The sequence below is a fragment of the Tasmannia lanceolata genome, unplaced genomic scaffold (genome assembly GCF_043159265.1).
Source record: "Tasmannia lanceolata isolate RefF3 unplaced genomic scaffold, GAP_Taslan_0.1 ptg000037l, whole genome shotgun sequence".
In the NCBI taxonomy this organism is placed as follows: domain Eukaryota; kingdom Viridiplantae; phylum Streptophyta; class Magnoliopsida; order Canellales; family Winteraceae; genus Tasmannia; species Tasmannia lanceolata.
The window spans coordinates 15,194,068-15,213,999 of record NW_027518714.1 but is presented as its reverse complement, the minus strand read 5'-3'; the positions used below and the strand labels follow the sequence as shown (position 1 = coordinate 15,213,999).

Genomic DNA, 19,932 nt, shown 5'->3' with positions numbered 1-19,932 from the left:
GGTCTGAAAGAGTTAAATGGGTGAGAAGCAACATCAATTTCATGTGGAAATTAACTTATATGAAAGAGATGGATTTATGTGCATCTCTCTGCGTCATTTCTTCACATTCACCCGTATGAAAATTCGGATGAGGATAGTCACTTGACTCTAGAAGATGGGTACATTCTCGCCTCACCTTAAAGCGATATTTGATATTTCATGGTTGTAGTAGGCCATTTTCTCTGTTTCGTTTAGAATATGCTGCTTCTGTAATTGGCTCATAGTTTAAATAGTCAATGTTACCAATGAAAGACAGGAGAAGGAAAATTATGTACTCTTTTTTCTTTGCTAAGATCATAAAAAAAAAAAAAAAAAAAGGGCCTTGAGGCAGGATGAGCTTGGGTTTGGCTATAAAATATTTGTTGGGAAAGTTGCCTTGTTTCCCACCACCATGGTGTGGCGTGGTGGGAAGGCAGAGGAAAAAAATTGGAAAGTGTGTTTCTAATTTGGTTGGAAACCAAAATAAGAATGTTTGCCCTTTAGGTTTTGGAAAACCTTAGTATAACACACATTTCACGATCTGTGTGTGGGAAAGTGAGAGAGGGAGAGAAAGAAAGAGAGGAGGAGAGAGAAAGAGGCAGAGGATTTTTTCTCTTGTGAGTTTTCTCTTGTGTTTTCTCTTGGGTTACTCTCTTGTACAGTCTTGGGTTCAGAAGCAAGTAAAAGGTCGTGCTTTTGTGGATTTGGGTTTAATCCACTGTAATCCTTGTATATTGTTTTCTCTGACGATCGTGTTTCTTGCCCGTGGACGTGGGCTTGGCCAAACCAAATAAAATCTTGGTGTTCATCTTGTGGCTTCTGGTTACTTTTACTTTTCTGTTTATTTGTGCACGATTAGATTGGATTTGCCCCGTGGATTTTCTAAACAAGTGGTATCAGAGCTGTGGTCGAAGCGAACGTCGAGGCCGGGTGGAGTGATTGTGGGTGGTTGTGGTTGGATAGCGGTTAAAGCGATCTTTCATAGTAGAAAGATTGTCCAAGAAAGATTTTCGAGGTGGAGCGATACACCAAGAAATGCGGATTAATCTGAGATAACGGTAAAATCGAGTTTTACCCAGTTCAACATCGACAAGTTTGACGGAAATGACAGTTTCACCCTATGGCAGATGAGGGTAAAGGACATCCTCGTTCAACGAGGATTCGCTAAAGCGTTTTTTTTTTTTATAAGTAGAAGATGAAGGGGAAGGATGGGAAGCCGGAGAAGATGACAGATGCCGAGTGAGAAGACATTGAGTCGAAGGCGGTCAGCACAATTCGACTATGACGGATAATGTTATGTTTAACGTTATGGAAGAAGAAGATGCGCCTAAATTATGGGAGAAGTTGGAAAAGTTTTACATGTTAAAAATATTGGCCAACCGATTGTATCAGAAGTGGCAGTTGTACAGGTTGAAGATGCAGGAAGACGGAAATCTTTGGAACACATTACGATGTTCAACGGGCTTGTGGATCAGCTCCACAAGATTGATCAAAAGTTGAAGGAAGAAGACAAGGCCCTTTTGCTTCTTACTTCGCTTCATGATTTGTATGACAACTTGTTGACGACTTTATTGTATGGTAAGGATACGATAAAGTTGAAGGAAGTCACGGCGTCCCTCTTATCGAATGAGATGTGGAAGAAACCTGTACTTTGAATACAGGGAAGTCCACTGGGAGAAAATCGTCAAGGCGTATTACAATTTTTCATTGGAGGAAGTGACGATCAAGGGTTGGATGTTCATAGTGGGAATCAAAGAGGAAGGTCGTCTGACAGGGGATCAGGAAAAGGTAGGTCAAGATCCAGGGTCGGCGGTAAGGCCGTACAATGTTACCATTGCAAGGAATATGGCCACATCAAGCGAGATTGTCCGAAGCGAGCTGACTAGGCAAACAATGGTGCTACGGATACGGTGGTGGCGGTAACAAATGAGCAGAGCGAAGAGGTTGAAGAAGTTCTCACAGTCTCCTCAGGTAATCACACTTCTCCTCATGATGAGTTGATTTTAGATTCAGAGGGCTCTGTTCATGTATGCTCCAGGATTGAATTTTGATACGTTCCAGGAGACAAGGGCTGGTGTAGTGTCCTTGGTTGACGGGTCTACTTGTGACGTCACGGGAGTTGAAAGGTGAAGATCAAGATGTTTGATGGAGTGGTTCGTACTTTGGGTGGGGTGGCGTATGTCCCAAAGATGCGAAGGAATCTAGTATCGCTTGGCCGATTGAAATCCACAGGTTGTAAGTTTTCAACTGCAGGTGAAGCCTTGAAAATCACACGCGACTGTATGGTTTTGATGAAAGGAGAGAAGTGTAACGGATTATATCGTCTGGTCGGGGACACGGTAACTAGTGTTCCTAAAATCTCGATGGTTAGTTGGAAACGGAGTGGTAGTGCGTGCACGCGTAGGGTCTCTTTCGCAGTTGGTGCAGAGGCGGATTTCCAGATTGCAGACGATGGTGAGAGAATGACAATATCTACGTTGGGGAGGATGGATCAAGATCAAGGTTGCCAGAGCGGGAATCGAAGGCTCCCAGGGAAGAATCCTACTCAAGGTTGCCAGAGCGGGAATCGAAAGATGGAATCGAAGGCTCCCATGGAAGAATCCTGCTTCCTTGATCAAGATACCTCTCTAAGGTTGACTAGGTGAGTCAACGAATTGGCGGGTTATACGTGTGCATTGGCCGTGTTGATCGAATCGGGAGGAGTCAGAACTAGGATGATTAAATGGCCTATAGCTGGAACTTCAGAAGGCCAATTGTGGTTTGGGGCGACAGCGGACTGGTGGCAGCGTCAATGGAAAATCTTCAGGTAGCTGGGAAATAAGCCAAGGTGGAGATTGTTGGGAAAGTTGCCTTATTTCCCACCACCGTGGTGTGGCGTGGTGGGAAGGCAGAGGCATAAATTGGAAAGTGTGTTTCTAATTTGGTTGGAAACCAAAATAAGAATGTTTGCTCTTTAGGTTTTGGAAAACCTTAGTATAAAAGTCGCACACACTGCACGATCTATGTGTGTGTGTGTGTGTGTGAGAGAGAGAGAGAGAGAGAGAGAGAGAGAGAGAGAGAGGGTTTTTCTCTTGTGAGTTTTCTCTTGGGTTTCTCATGGGTTACTCTCTTGTACGGTCTTGGGTTGAGAAGCAAGGAAAGGGTTGCGATTTTGTGGGTTTGGGTTTAATCCATTGTAATCCTAGCATATTGTTTTCTCATAATGGAAGATCATGTTTCTTGCCCATGGACGTGGGATTGGCCGAACCACGTAAAATCTTGGTGTTCATCTTGTGGCTTGTGGTTACTTTTAGTTTTCCGTTTATTTGTGCACGATCAGATTGGATTTGCCCGGCGGATTTTCTCAACAATATTAGTACAGTAGGGCAATCAATCTCACCCAAGCAAGAGTCGGTGACACCCTTAACCAATATTGTTGTCTTGCTCCATCACTTGAAAAACAAACTAAGGAAAAATAAACTAGTAATGAAAAAGGAAGCCAGATGGGAGGAAGCTCTTCCTTGCTATAGGGGAATCTCTAAATCTACAATGCGTCGAGCTTGGATGGAGGAATGCCAAAAAAAAAAAAAAGTGGTAGATAGTTCTCCAACCCCTAAGTGGAAATCCAAGCCCAACATGTGTGCAAGGTCTTTTAAGAGATGATAAAGGTGTTACAAAATGGATTTTCTCTGGCCCAATTGGGATTAAAGATGCTAGAGAAGCTAAAAGTACTTGCTCTTCTAAATGTGATCGAAATGATGGACTGTGTGAAACAACCAATTACTCCAAAAGCTTAAGCCCTTAGAGTTGGAGTTATTTAATCATTTATACTTCAACAGACTGCAAGGACGTTGATAGCATCATTGTGAAAGGTGATTCACTTAAGGTTAGTAGAGATGGTTGAGCAGAGGTAGTCCCTTCTCGTGGAGATTCACCGACGCCTTTGAACAGATCTTAGACAATAGATGGGGACAATGCCATGTTCCAACATGTGAGGAGATCGGGCAATAGTGAGGCTGATCGCCAAGCCAGGGAGGGTATCCTTGAGGAGTGTATCTTTTTGTTTTCTTGCTTTGGTGTATTTCGGACAATCTTGGTCCTCCAGGCCTCGCCCTCTGTTTATTTTAATAAATTTTGTTTCCATTCAAAAATATATATATATTTGGCAAAAGAAGTAATTAGGGAAACAAAATAGAGCTATTGATAAAAAAAAAAAAAGGGAAACAAAATAGAGCTTATAATATGGCAACCAGGTCAAAAGGTACTACTCAAAAAAAAACAAGTCAAAAGGTACATGACAAGAAATGTAAAAGAGAACAAAATAAGGACAAGTAAACTGATACCCCATTCAAGATTTAACCAATGCAATGGAAACTCATACAACCCAAAAGATCAATGAGTCACCTGATAAAGCAATGCAAGGCGTTCAGAAAACAGCTTTGTGAGCAAAGGGATGGTGACATCAGCAGCTGATCGTGCAATAAGAGCATAAGAGCTTAACCTTTCGTCTCTTGCTGCAAGGTATAAATAAAAAGGAATCATTAAAAAAAAAAGGTATAAATAAAAGGGAAGAGATAAATGCAGTCCATTTTGACGTTATTACAATACAATAAATGGAAAAGTGAAACTGGATAAAATAGACATTAAGAAAAATATAGGAACATGAGATCTACTACTGTTTAACTCTCGGAATCTCAATTAGATACCCGAAATGGAGGCATAAAAGTGATCAGAGTCGTCGTCATCTTCAAAAGCAGATTTCGCAGCAGCTATATCACAAAATCAAGAAAGTCATAGGCTGGCCACTGAAATATATACCCTAAATCCTAGTAGGAAGCAACTAGCAAGGAAATACAATAACTGACATCTAATATAACCATGGCTTTAAATTTTGGGCCAAAATTTCGGATTTTGGTTGGGAGTTAAACCGAAACCACAAAAATCCAAATTTTTTGGTAATTTCGGGAAAATATAAACTTTTAAAATTTCGGCCGAAATTTCAGCACATTAAAATTTTGGTTTCCTCCGGGTCCGAAACTGAAATTTTAAACCTTGAATATAACTACAGATTTCTTGGAATAGCAAGCATGCTTTTTTAATGAGATAATACGAGTATTACCCTTTAGCTCATATTCCATAATCACATTGAATACAGCAGCAGCAGCACTTATTCCTTCAGGCGATAGTGTATTCTTGCCAAGATCGGTTGGCTGCGGAAAGAATGGTAGAAGTTCTTGAATGCAATGGTCTGATGCCAAAAAAGGTCATAATAAAAATAGGGAAGGAAGATATAAATATAACTAAAGCTGTCCCTGATAAACCCATATGCTATATGAATCAAGTGGAATATTTTCATTAAGAAAAATTCATGTTGATATAGATAAAAATTCTCAACCAAAAAAAAATACCAATAGTTCAACTAAATCAAATATAATATGCCACCTCCATTTCATGATTAGAGGAGGGCTGGTAAATGAAAATGAAGGAAATCCTTGTTACATGGATTCTTCTGAGTGGGTGAAGAATCCGTGTTGAACACGTCTCGGATTCCAATACTTTAGGATTCTCTGAGACACTTCTAAATCTCTTTTATTTTATTTTTTTCTAAATACTACTAACACAAAGTTATAATCACCACGCGTTTTTCCAAATCTTACTAGTAAGTTTCTTAAATGAAAATAAAACATTATATCTAACTAACCTATTAAAATTTTAATAACTTTTTATATATTACTCGTTATAACTATATTATTATTTAAAAAATAAATTTTGAAAATTGATTAAAATATTTTGGCAAATCCACGAATCGTTCTTTTTGAGGTTTGCCGAATCTGACAATTGATACCCGTTTCCGACACTCGTATTCGTACTGGTGCAACATAGAAGAAAATATGTTCATGCATGAGATGCAAAGGTACCCACAGATTTCAAAAGATACCTCCAAAAGGACATTCCATGTATCCAACAATGTATCAAGAGCATCTGAAGTCCATGTTTCGTCTTCATTATCATTACTTGTATTGGCTTTTACAACTTCACATGTCAATGCAGATAAAAAATTGACTGTACCAAAAGGGCTGAAAATTCAGACAAAATGTCAGGGCTACTGTAACTTAGGTGCCACATTATAACAAATGATAGTATTTGTGATAAAGACTATAAACATGATTCTCAGCAATGATAGGTGTAGAGAGCTAAAACAGTATAGTATAATTTTAGCACTGACCTAATAGATTTTAGCAGCTTGTCAAATACCACAGGAGTAACCAGAGTTGCAATGGAAAGCAACGCAAGGCAACCAGCAAACAGCTCACTGAATCAAATTTTAAAATATTCGAGGCAACCTATTAATATGTGTCAAAGTATAAAAAGATTAAGTAATGGCATCTCCAACGGCTTAAGCTTTTGGAGTAATTGATTGTTTCACATGGTATCAGAGCAAAGGTCCTGGGTTCAAAACTCCTTGATATAAACAAAATTCACATGCAATGGCCAACCCAAAAGAGAGGCCAGATGTTGCACCTGTAGGCCAACCCTAAAAAGAGATGCCACACATGAGTGGGAGTGTTAAAGTATAAAAAGATTAAGTAATGCCATCCCTAACGGCTTAAACGGTTGGAGTAATTGGTTGTTTCACAATATGAAGTACATATTCTGAAAGAAAATAATTTTCAAGGGGTGACCTTTCACTTTTTCCACATCTGATTGCATTTAAGATTGCAGCTGGAGGATCAATCCACTGGATAACTCCAGATAGCATTTGCAGTAGGTGCTTCTCTTGCATTTGCCCATCATCTGGAATTTTGAATCAATTTGTTATCTCCATAAGACCAAACTAAGAATCAAGCTACGCAAAAACAGCTGGAAGGAAATTGCTAAGTAATTATTATAACATTACCATCTGCGTCAACACCACATCCAAGAAAAAATCCAGAACTGATGATTACAGTGTTTTCCAGTACAATATATTAACTTGTGTACCTTATAATATCTTAATGTATCTGAATATAATTTTACAATTTCAAGCATTAAGATTTCTATGCACGCACAATTGTGTGCATGTATACAGTGAACAGACTAATTGCCATTTGGATCACCCATGTTGTGTATTACATTAATGCACACATCCCGATCCAAGTAATACTTTAGCCTAGTTTAACCAATATTTGCAATGAGTATTTGTTATCTCTACAGTACCAAGATAAAAATCAAGCCACTCAAAGACAGTAGGGAGAGAATTACGAACTCATTATTCAAACATTAGTATCCTTGTCAACAACACATCAAAGAAAGAAACTTGATATCATGATCACATAGTATCTCAGTACAATTTATATCTTACCTTCTGCATATCTCAATATATGGAGATTTTTTTTTTTTTGAATAATAATTTGTGGATATATTTGTTACAATTTAAAATGGGATTTGCTAGGGGCAATCGCAGTAAGGCATTTTGCAGACCGGCTGTTCAATGAATAAGTTAAAAACTGAGCCTGTGTGGCTGCTCTCTCATGCAACAGCCGGTCCGCGAAATGCCTTCTGCGATGGTCCCTAGCAAATTTCATTTAAAATATATGTGGATATATTTTTTATAATTTAAAATATATGTGTGTGTGTGTGTGTGTGTGTGTGTGAGTATATATATGTGTGTGTGTGTGTGTGTGTGTGTGTGCCAATAGATTTTTTACAAATTAAAGCATTCAGATTTATTACATGCACAATATGAATTTATGCATATTTTTATGAATTCACCATGTAAGCCTTCTAGCATTGCACAGATCTGTCAGAATTTCGATCTTTTATGCTTTGTGATTGACAGTAATACAGAAATCCCTATCCAACTTATATTATCCAGTAAAGTATGCAATACTTTAACCTAAATTCACCATATTTGACATCGGTAATTTAGTTCCTTGAATTGATTCTCTCAAATGTACATAGGTGGTTGGCTATGGCAATAGGTTACCCATAACTGGGAAACTTTTGTCATTTAACCAACCTTTAGATGTATAAAACAATTGTTGGCTCTGAATTAGCAAAAAGGTCCTAAACATTTCAGTGCATCTAAAAGTCCTCAACCGAATATGATGTCAAAAACTAGAATAATGCTAGGCTTTGATCCATGTTTTCCTGAAATTAATTGAGCTATGCTTATAAAATCCAACATGCTGACAAGTCAATCTACCATAGATGTTTGGCAGTGTTGCACTGCATGGACATGGACCTGAGCATCAGTGTCTAACACGTATTAATGAATTAGTCTCAAGTCCAAAAAATTGGGCTCGTCAACTCGTTGGTACAAAAAAGTGTTTAATAATAGTAGAGGAAATAATAAAAAATACATATGTTCATATTAATTATATATATCCAATTTTAGCATGCACAGTTGATTTTATAAAGATTTTTTTATATTAATGGAATATGAGTTGGGGATTCATATTCACATGCCCAAAAACAATAAAGTCACGCCCTTCTCTGTTGTTTAGTACCACACATGGGCTGATGCGGCAACGGCTGCCTCAGCCGGTTAACCTTTAAAATGCCCTTGTTGTAGACTCCTAACTACACAGACTACTATCAAATATTAACATCACTGAAGAGTCGACGCCTGTTTACCATCTCTCTCCATAATTCATATCCAGTGGTTTTACCGCTCCTTTCTGCTCCAGCAAAAACCAATACTTGGTTTATGCTTAGAGAGAGGTCTCAAAAGCCCCATGTTTCTGTTTGTATCATTACCGTTTCTCTCATCGTGAGAGAAAAGGTGGAAGTTTTAAATGGAGACTGGTAGCAACTGAGCCAGGGTGGTTTGATGATGAATGCATTCAAGATTTTTTAAAGCGCTCAAGAGTTTTGACAGTTTTGAGTTATTGGTCGGTACTTTTTTGCAATCCATTGTTTCCTGCGAATAATATCCCACAAACGATGTTGCTAGAGCCTAAAGTTTCTTCCTCAAATAGAGGAGTCCGAGGGCTACCCATCTACCCAAAATAGGACATAATTGATTGTTTCCATTCGCTAAGGTCCCCTCTATCAACTAGAATGAGGGTTCTTATAATCATCGTGTTAATGAGATAGTTTTATCTAGCCTCTAGATGGGATAGACCAAGCTAGGAAGAGGAGTGTCCACGCCTTTTTTTTTACTATTATTTGTTACTGTATAGAGGCGTTAGAAATGCATTATGGACTAACAAGATTGCAAATTTGGAGACACGTTGAAAGGGAAATGTGTAGGTTTTAGTCCGCTTTTACTAGAACCATCTCATAACATATCACATAACTTGTCGAGCATCAAGTTTGATCTCTCTATAAATACACTTCTAGATTCTTGGCAAGGGTTCAGGTTTTAATTTCAGTATGTGTTCCAGTCACCACGGAAACAGAAACATTTCGGTTTCAGTAAGAAATCTAATAGCAAAGAGGAAATTCAATTTATAAGGTTTTAAATGACTAAGGGGCATACAAATGTCCAATTATATACTATATAGATATACATATAAGATTGGGTATTGGTCCCATGGAAGAGCAAAGGAAAGGTTCTTTGGTCGCTTTCTTTATCGGCTACTACGTGGGTATTATGGAAAGAAAGAAACAATAGTGTCTTTGAGGGAGTAGCTAAGTCTTCCTATTTTCTTTTCATTAAGGTTATTGCTTGGGCCAAATCTATACCTCTTTTCCGATTTGTCTCAACCTATGAGTTATGGCAGGGTTGGAGGATGATCTGTAACAGTCAGGAGAGTCGCCCTTTGGTGATTCAACATTGGAAACCTCCTCCCATTGGTCTGTCGAAGCTGAATTTTGATGGGTCAGGCCTTGGTAATCCTGGGCCAGCAGGTATTGGGGGTGTTCTAAGGGATTCATCGGGGGAGGTTATTTGGGCCTATTCTGGACCTATTGGAGTTGCCGACGCGAAAGAATGGAAGGTGAGGGCGGTTTATCAAGGTATAAAGCTTTTGGACAGAAATAGCTTGGCTCAATCTATTGTCGAAGGGGACTCCCTCAATGTTATTAGATGGCTTAAGGGCTCGTTGGTGGCCCCGTGGAGATTTGCTCGGTTCTTTGACGAGATCAGGGATAGATTAGAGGGCTCCTCTGTCACCTTTGTGCATGTGAGGAGATCAGCGAATGAGATTGCCGATAATCTAGCAAGGGAGGGTGTTCATAGACAAGTCTTACAGTTGTTCGATTTCTTGCCTCCTTGGTTGTTGTCCTTGTTTTGAGGATTGTATTTCTTTTTCCTCTTGTATTATTGGGTGACTTTCTCGGTCTTCCCTTCTTTTAATGAAATCTGTTACCATTCAAAAAAAAAAAAATTTAAAGAAATACCCCTGCTGTCAAAAGGCACTCTGTCATTCTGTGTTGGATCACGCCCCTTTACTTCTAGACCCTAGAATCGAATCAGGCCCCCGGCAGAAGGATTCTTGAAGTTCAATTTTGACGGGTCAAGCTTGGGGAATCCGGGTCAAGCGGGAGTGGGGGGGAGGGGATTCTAAGAAATGATTTGGGAGATGTGGTTTGGGCTTTTTCAGGTCCTATTGGTGTGGCGGATTTGAATGAAGCGGAGATAAGAGCAGTGCATCAGGGTTTCAAGTTGCTAGATAAAAACAGCCTGATAAAGTTATTGTGGAAGGAGATCCCTAAATGTAATTCGATGGCTTAAAGGCCTCCACCCTTTTGCTTGTTTCTTTGATGAGATTCAAGATCGGGTGGGATCATCTTCTACTGTTTTTCGGCATGTTCGGCGAGATGCTAATGACGCAGCTGACAAGCTAGCAAGAAAATGGGTGTAGAGAACTGCTTTGGAGATCTTTGATTTGAGGCTTTATTTTTGTTTGTATGTATTTTGTTTTTCCTCTCCCTTTGCTTTGTATTTGACCATCTCGGTCCTTTCCTCTAATTCAATTTGCTGCCATTTAAATATAAAAAAAGGTAATCTACTCCTATTCAAGCCCAGGCGAGCCACACAGCTATGAAATCTCCCACATGATCCCCTTACCATCTTCATCTTGCCAAATCAGAATTTGGGATTTGGAATTCACTCCTTGATGTCTCCTTTGATACACTTTAAAGGGATGTTTCTGAAACCCGTCAGGGACGCTATTAGTGCTACAGAATCAGGTAGAAGTGTTACTTTTAGAGTTGGATCATAAATAAAAAATTCTAAGCCGCTGCATCATAAGCTTAGATCTCCTACTTCTAGTCAAACCCAACCACCGAATTTGGATATCATGTTGCTAAAAGAAAACAAAGACAGAATTCCCTAAACAACGCTCACATAAATAAGACCCTTCTAGAAAACCCATAAAACAACTCCTGAAATCAATATTAAATAACCATAATTCTCAAAAAGTAAAAATGGAAAGGTTCTTGAAATTACATCACCATGATCACATCCATAGGACTTCATGCCACCCCGAAGGCCAACAACCAAACTTTTTCCCCAATTAATTGACTGCATCAAATAATCTTGGTATGCATCTAAGACTACTGGCATGTTCTCAAGAGGCACATCAAATAATCTTCGCAATAATCTTACACAAACTACTATCCAAGCACTATAAAAACCTTACTTCGCACCTCCTCTTAAAGGATTCTAAAAGGCAAATTAATTAGAATTGAGCAACAGATAATATATCATTGCCATATGAGTAGATTTCATGAAACAGCAAGAGAAACCAATCACGTATTAAATTACAAGAGTATGTAGTTCTTTTGCCGAGGAAAATAATCAAGCACACGATAAACGGAAGCTACCGGAAGGGAATATTGCCCCGGACAAGGAAAATAGATGTACTATAAGCTGTCGAGCAGAAACTGCAAGAGGAGAATCGAACCAGCTTCCATCACACGAAAACTTTTGACGCAGTGTCCCATAAAAACCCAAAAGCCAACCAATATGGCCACTGGAAATCAAAATGTCACGCCATGAGGGTCCTGGCTGCAAGCACCATAAAAAATAAAAGAGTTAATAACATTAAGATAATAGAAAACCACAATAAAAGATATAGAAGAGCAAGAAGCATGGTTTTAAATTTCAGCCAAAATACCAAAATTTCAGATTTCGGTTGCGACCGAAACCAAAATCACAAAAATCTGAAATTTCGGCCAGAGTCCCAAATTTCGGAGATTTCGGTACTTTCAGCCAAAATTTCGTTACATTAATGAAATTTGCTTTTTTTTACAGAATTTCAGCTGAAATTTCATTGTCGGCTGTGTCCGAAACCGAAATTTAAATCCCTGCAAGAAAGCTTTACCTGTACCAAGATACACTCACACTTCTTCAGCAACGAGGTATCTCGTCTAACTCCTGGCACAATCAGATTTCTTCTGTTCTTCGTACCCTCAACCCCACTTGTTGTGTATTGGAAATCCCAGTTCAAAATTTGAAACATGAGGCGTAGCGCTGCCGAACAAACTTTATCTTCTGATAAAGTAGCACTACAATCTAGTATTTTATCTGCAACATTCAGTGCAGCATCTTGAGCCCAGCAGTAAAATGACTGCAAGAAGGGGAAGAAGGTAAGTACATTAGTTGCTTCACATATAATATGAGCATCTTAGAAAGGAATGCCAAAAGAAAAAACAAGAACTGGCTCGTGTTTTGTTAACAGGATAAGAAAAGGGCCATTCAAAAAAAAAAAAGAAAAAAAAAGAGGATAAGTAAATCAACTGTAAGAACCTTCATATAGTCCAGCTCTAAAGAAGCCCTGCACTGCTCAAGAAACTCTGTAGGGAGGCCCATGGCAGTTGAAGTAGAGGGAGAAAATTCTGATACCTGCACGACAGAATACTCAAGAGTTTGAAAAAGTAGCAATAAACATCATACAGCACAACAAAAAATTAAAAACCAATACATAAAATAAGTTAATAATCTCAAAATAAGATGAATACCAAGGATTCCAGGAAATTGATCCCAGTAAATCGTGAATCTAAACCATAACTGCCAAGAACAGCATGCTTTACCTGCAATTGATATTAAAAATCAAATAATCCAAGCAAAACCCATTGAAACAATTACATAAACTCTAAGACATGGGTATATGTATAAACCATTTCAAATGTCTAATAGGGAAGTAATGAAATATTATCCTTAATAACAGATAAGATATACAGAAAAAGCAGGAAATAAATCATGTGAATCTACTTGCACCGAGTTTTAACACGAAGTATTGCACTTCTTCATCAAAACAAATTGCTTCTCTACTTTTTTATCATGAGGTAGGCAACCTAATAAGAGGAAAAGGCAAGCATGCAAAGTGAAGGAAGGAGCAACTCCCAAATAAGAATGCAGGAACTGACTCAAAGGGATCTCAAAGGTTGAAGCCCCCAGCTCGCATATATTTAACTGCATTAATAAGTATCCTTGCATCCGACTCATGATGTACAACATAAACAACTTCATTTCCAGGTCATGCTATCATTCATGTCAATATCTCTTACAGAATAGCAGAGCCAAACCAATATTTAGAGGCACTCTTCTAGGAGATATGGTGAGCAAATTCTGTCTCATGCGACACATGGAATCCGACATCTAATACCTTCACTGCAAGCCCAACACATGGAATCCAGAATCTAATACCTACGGCAAGCCCTAACACCAGCATTAATCCAATCAGTTCACAATGAATATAAGAAACCAGAATTGCCTCTCCATTCACCAGCAACTATACAATCTCCTACAGTGGCACCCAGGGCCACCAAGTGGAATTTACTCTGCTGCATCCATAAAATAGTGCCTAAGGCACCTCCTTGATCCAATGATGTCGGAAACAAAATTATGAAAATGTCCATCCCTCAACTAAGGGTGAAGTCTCTTAATTAGAGGCGTCCAGCACATGGAATCATATGTATCCCTAAACACCTACCAACTGCAATGTCGCCGGCCTTCATTGCTACAATCAATGTGGCCTGCCTTTATTGCCACCATAGGCCACAGCACAAACCTGCTTGTCAGAAAAAATTCCATCGTTTTAAGAATTTTGCTGAGCTTGCCTTCAATTGGCATCCAACAAAAAAATCCACGCAAGGGACAAACACAAATTGAAGGAGGCATCACCTCTCCGCTTGCGACAAGAGAAAATAAGTAACCATTTTCGCCAAGAAGCATCCTTCCGGGTTTGTTTGATTGCCACTGTAGTCTCGGAACCCCAAGAAATGACATAGCAAAAAAGAAAAGTAAAGGAGAAGTAAAGAAAAAAAAATAGTTAGAAAGGAACAGTAAAGGAAATTTTAAAATACAATTGTATCCATGTCCCCTTAAAACAAATTGTAAAATCCATATCACATCCTTCTTCTTCCTTCGACCGTGCGGGAAGAGTCCGCGAGTGCGCCGCGCCACCCCCAACACCCCCCCCCCGCAACACCCAATATGTGCTTTAATCCCCCACTCACCATCTTCTCCGCTTGGCATTTCTCCCCCTCCAAAATTCTCTATTCCATGAAAAAATGCAGGCCTCTGAAGAGAAGCTTTGCCATTCTCCTCCTTGGATTCGACTCGGATCTTGCTGCCGAGGCTAAGGCTCTCGAAGAAGTTATCCACTTTATTTTTGAAGAATAGACGCGCGACTATGGTAGCTGCTTTAGTGAGAAGGAGAGAGAACCAAATTTAGACATTTGGAAATGGGTTTCTAGTAGGGACTTCAATCAAGATGAGTTTGAGTGCTACCTTGCTTTTAATAACAGCTAGAGTGCCCACTTATGAACCTGATATATGCATTTGAATTGTGGACTCTGAGGGTTTGTTCATTTGGTTTCCAAATCGTGGAAAGGAAAAGAAAAGTATCATACTTTTCCGTCGAAATGGGTCGTTTGTGCGTTCAGCTGGTTTCAACAGAAGCCCTTTTTTTTTGTTAAGCTGACGTGCAAAATCTGAATTTCCAACCTCGCGAAAGGTTTCCTGTGATTTAACTGATTTCCCTCCAACCGGTTTCTGTTGCTGTGCAACGGAAATGGGAGTTTTCTTTGACTTTTCCGTTAATCCCCAAGAATAAAAAATTCCCAATGATCCATGAACCAAATCTTGTAGACTAAATAGTTTCAACAAAAGCATCAGGAATGACATCACTGGCATACGAAAGTCAGGGTGAGGTAGGTGTGCATAGTTTTAAGTTTGAACATGATCATGGACATCATATGTTGGAAACCTAGGGAGAAAAAACCATTGCCCTGGATATCAGATATCGGAAACCTCAGGAGAAAACCCCATTCGCACTTTATGGAGATCACTTATATAAGTCATTCTATCATCACCTAGTGATTAGTCGAGCGTCCTCCAAGGTAGCTAGAGTGTGGACTACTTAGGCCCCGCCTAGAGTTTGCACTTTTGGACGGGCAGCGCCGGGGAAAGTATTCAGACCGTGGATTTTCTTAGAAAGAGGAAGATGCTTATTATTGATCATCGTGCGTTATGCCTTGAAGCGGGGGAATCGGTTAATCATATACTCATTCATTGCAAGTATGCTAGAGATATTTAGAGTAAATTGCTAGACAGGTTTGGTATTTCCAGGGTTTTTCCAACCTACCTCATAGATCTTTCCTCTGGATGGTCGGTCAATCCATGGAAGGTCAAAGGTAAAGTTCCGGAGTAAGCGTCGCTCTTAGTAAAATTCTGGGTGATATGGAAGGAGAGAAACGCTAGGGTATTCAAAGGCAAATCAAAGACCTACTATTCATTCATCAAGGTGATCGCTTTAGTGATTTCATGGGTAAAATCTACTTAACTATTTAAATTTGTGCCTGACTATGATTTATGGGAAAGATGGAGGGATATCTGCAACAGCGTTGAGAGAAAACAAAAAATTGTTCAAGATTTGGAGGCCCTCCTCCGGAATTTGTAAAGCTCAACTTTGATGGCTCTGCAGGAGTTGGGGGTGTTCTGAGGAAAGAAGTGGGAGAGGTTCTTTGGGCCTATGCGGGGCCTATTAGGGTGGCGGATGCTACAGAAGCGAAGGTGTGTGCAGCTTATCAAGGCTTGGAGCTTGTTTTGAAAAATCATCATAATAACGTCGTGGTTGAAGGAGATTCATTGAATGTCATTCGTTGGCTGAAAGGTCCTCAAAAACCGCCCTGGAGATTCGATCAGTGGTTTGATGAAATGTATGACTGGGTGAGGCCCCTAGAACATGTTCGGCACTCGGCTAATCAGATAGCAGATGGATTTGCTAGAGAAGGGGTATCAAAGCAATCTCTAGCTCTCTTTGACTCTCTTCCTCCGTGATCATTTATATTTGTCGTGTGGTGTGATGTTGTATTTTTCTCCTTCCCTTGTATTTCTACCATCTCGGTCTTCTCAATTAATACAATTGGCTACCATTTTTTTTTTAAAAAGTTGACATTAATAAATAATGGTAAAGGGCCATTCAAAAATAAACAAATAAATAATGGTAAAGGGCCATTCAAAAATAAATAATGGTAAAGTTTAAAATAAAATTTCTTAACATGCGCATGTTCATACCTGCGAAATAAAGGCCTCCCGCTCAGTGGCATTGAAATCTAGCCTGCACAAAAAACCACATCTATCAAAATTCTACCGAGTATATCCATTTAATAATTGGATAATAGCCCATTCTGTACGAAAGCGAATAACTATCATGATTTAATAAAATGCAGTAGAACACCAAGGAATTGACCTAGGAATTAACTAAACAAAGAATCTTACTCCCTTGGTACTGGAATAGGAGAAAACATTGAAAGCATTTCTCGTGGTTCGAGTGGAAGTCAGTCAAGCCTTGATTCCAGTGGTATAAAGATTGTGTACAGGTTGAATATAAGGCCTCACTATGAATACATCCCGAAAGACCAAGCAGTGATGCTGAGCAAAACTTTCTTTTTTTGTAGGTTGATAAGTTTTAGATTTGTTCAATAATTCCCAGTTTGGGAGATAAATAATCAATGCCACATGGAATTAGGTTACTTCCTTAAAAAAGGACTACCAGGCTCTTATAAAGTACATTTCAACAAATTTTTTGAGTGAAGCCTTCGCCACAGCTGTGATTACCTCAAGTGTACAATAGTGGAAGCATTGGAAGCATGTCTCATGGACCAACTGGAAGTTCGTTTAGTCTAGATTCCAAATGTTCAATAGATTATGTACAGGCTTAAAATAAGGCCTCAATATAAATAGATCACTAAGGCCAAACAGCGAGATAATAAGCAAAACTTTCCTCTTCACAGTTTGCTAAGTTCTAATTTTGGTTTATTGCTTGCAGTATGGAAGATAACAAATTTGGTGCCACTTGGAAGTGAGTTTCTAATCCACTTAAAAGTAGGTCTAACCAAGTGTGATATAGTACATTTTCATAAAAAAATGAACTGAATCCTTTGCCACAGCTGTGACGACCTCGAGTGTACAATATTGAAGTCCGGGATTTGAAGTTCAAGTGTAACTATCTATAAAAAAATTAAAAATTAAAAAAAAAAAAGGAATGAGATGAGGTGACAAACTGAAAATATAAGGGAGGCAACCTGATCCCGGAAAGTTGGAGAGTAATTAGATCTAGAATATAATCAATCAGAGATCTGCAAAGGTAAAGGAAGATCAAGGAACCAATTCCACTAGGGTCTGAGAAACCTATAACCATAACAAAAAAAGGCAAGAAAAAAGGGGCAAGTTGTGCTTCCCAAAGAAAAGAGTTATTTTCGTTTCCGTCCAAAACAAATCCTTATTCAAAATTTTACAAATACTACTGCTCTCAAAACGTGGATATTAATGTGAATATTGGCCCACAAAACTTTTTTTTAATGGTAAAAAATTTCATTCCGATAAAATACTGAGGAGGTCCGATACAAAAAAGAAAAGAAAAAAGAGAAAACACAAATGAAGACGGAAGAAGAAAAAGGGAGGGCAGGAGAAAGGTGATCAAATAATTCCAACTCCGCCCTAGAGACTCCCTCTCTAGCTAGCCTATCTACAATATCATTGGCCGACCGGCGAACATGAGTGAAAACTACCGAAGCGCCTTCCAACCTATCAAAGATCTCGTCAAAGAAGGCAGCGAACCTCCAAGGGAGCGAAAGGGATCCCTTGAGCCATCTAATAACATTAAGGGAATCTCCTTCAAGCACCACATTATTAAGGAAAGAGTTTGCAAGAAGCAGGATGCCTCGGTGCACAGCTCGCACTTCGGCTTCGTTAGCATCGGAAATACCAATATGCTCTGAGCAAGCCCCTGCTCAACCCTAAGGATCCCCCCCCCCCCCCCCCAATGCCAGATGGCCCCGGACTCCCCAAGCTCGATCCGTCAAAGTTAAGTTTGAGAGATCCACTCTCAAGGGGGGCCCAATTTTGAACCATCTTAGGCTCCCTTTCAACATAATTACAAATCTCCCTCCATCCATACCAAGAAATCGTAAGAGCCAGGACCTTGGTGGACAGGAAAAACATACTTTTAGATCTACCTTTGAAAACCTCGCATTGCACTCCTTCCACAGAACCCATATAGTGGCTAGAAAGGAAACGTTCCAAAGGATCTTCCCTTTTTCTTTCCAAGGGACCAGGGACCAACCCACTAACAAATCAAAAAGGTTAACTCCAAAATGTTGGAAGTTGAGAGATTCCACACAAGAAGGGAGTGTCTAAATATAGGCAGGATCACAAGGCCAAACTGATCTAAATAAAAGTGAGATTTGAAGGAAGTGTCTAGCCTCACCAAAATTTTGGCTCATTTAACATTGTTGCAGGACTCAAGGTTTAATTGACTATGGACAGTTGCCTAGGTTTGATTTTCTACACAATGATATGTAGGCATTTTTTTTTAAATGAATGACATGTAAGCCTTTTAGGATAGAAATCAAAAAGAATAGAATCAACCCTTCTAGAGGCTAAATTTCCATAAGAATGCAATCCATCTTTAAATGCTACTAGAATTGAAAGAGCATAAGAGGCGAGCTGGTAAGACAATCTTTTGTCCTAATCCATCTCACAACATGCCCTTTTGACTCCACTCAGAAGCAAGACAGGTTCATGCAAAAATGATAGTAAATGATATATGATACCCCCATTGAGAGATCCAGCTCCAAACAATGCGGGACAGAAATTTGGGCAGCTCAAACCCAATCCCAACATCACCATCTCTCGCAAATCTTTTTGGGACAATCTCCCTTCCAAAAAATAATATCCCAAACATAGGAATGAAATCAAACCCTTTACACAAGTAATTGGTATATTAAGAGTTATGACTTTAATATTTCAGTAGTATATAGTATATGTTATATATGTAACTACATGAGGCATGGTGCATGCTACCTGCTGTATATAAGTATGTTGCTATGATACATAATATTGCTACCTTACATAATCCATAAAATGTTCTTAATTATGCAAAAATTGTTCATGATTATAAACTGTGCAATGGTTTTTGTTGTCAATAAATAAGATAATATAAAATGCATTTGATCAATGTTTTGAAAATCGGAATCAAATCGTAAATCGTAATTGGGGGTCGAATCGTATCGGATTGTAAATCGTATCGTAAATCTTAAGATTCATTCAAAAATATAAAAATATGTATAATAAGAAATTATAAATAAATTATAGAATAAAAATAGTTAATTATTCATTTTTCATCCAAATTCATTAATTCAAACAGAAACTACGATGATTAGCATTCAGTATCATAATATGAATTGTTTGCTGACAAACTTGACACATACTAATCATCTAATTCTCATCCAAACCCATGCATCTTGGTTAATAATCTTTAAAAAAAGACACAAAATCATATCAATTATCATAAGTCTCAAACATCAAATGACAAATATCAATCATAAAAGATGGGAATCAATGTTGTCCTTATTATGGTAGTCTGCCACCTCAACTCCCACCTCGATGTGAGTAATGCCCTCAACAAATGCTTTGTGCTCGACTGGTTCGAAGTCCTACTCCTCCTATGTCTTCTTCCTTCTAATGAGAGGGATTTCAAAGGCTTCTTGTAATGT

General features: G+C 38.9%; 1 protein-coding gene across 11 annotated transcripts in view; it reads right to left on the bottom strand.

Annotated features, from left to right (window-relative positions):
* The window catches only part of LOC143861892 (exportin-4 protein), a 51,794-nt gene that overhangs the window by 26,742 nt on the left and 5,120 nt on the right, over positions 1 to 19,932 (bottom strand). For 6 of the 11 annotated variants that reach the window (XR_013240057.1, XR_013240058.1, XR_013240056.1 and 3 more), the window contains exons 5-15: positions 16,451 to 16,493; positions 12,889 to 12,960; positions 12,677 to 12,772; positions 12,252 to 12,497; positions 11,752 to 11,935; positions 6,681 to 6,792; positions 6,224 to 6,310; positions 5,936 to 6,074; positions 5,117 to 5,207; positions 4,704 to 4,766; positions 4,402 to 4,511 (exon numbers count right to left, since the gene is read on the bottom strand). Coding sequence is in view for 6 of the 11 variants with exons in the window: in XM_077372850.1 (XP_077228965.1) it covers positions 4,402 to 4,511; positions 4,704 to 4,766; positions 5,117 to 5,207; positions 5,936 to 6,074; positions 6,224 to 6,310; positions 6,681 to 6,792; positions 11,752 to 11,935; positions 12,252 to 12,497; positions 12,677 to 12,772; positions 12,889 to 12,960; positions 16,451 to 16,493 (1,243 nt within the window). In the remaining 5 variants the exon portion in view is untranslated. Of the gene's footprint in view, positions 1 to 4,401; positions 4,512 to 4,703; positions 4,767 to 5,116; positions 5,246 to 5,935; positions 6,075 to 6,223; positions 6,311 to 6,680; positions 6,793 to 11,751; positions 11,936 to 12,251; positions 12,498 to 12,676; positions 12,773 to 12,888; positions 12,961 to 16,450; positions 16,494 to 19,932 lie in introns of those variants that run through there. The other 5 variants (XR_013240059.1, XR_013240060.1, XM_077372853.1 and 2 more) reach the window with 5 other exon arrangements.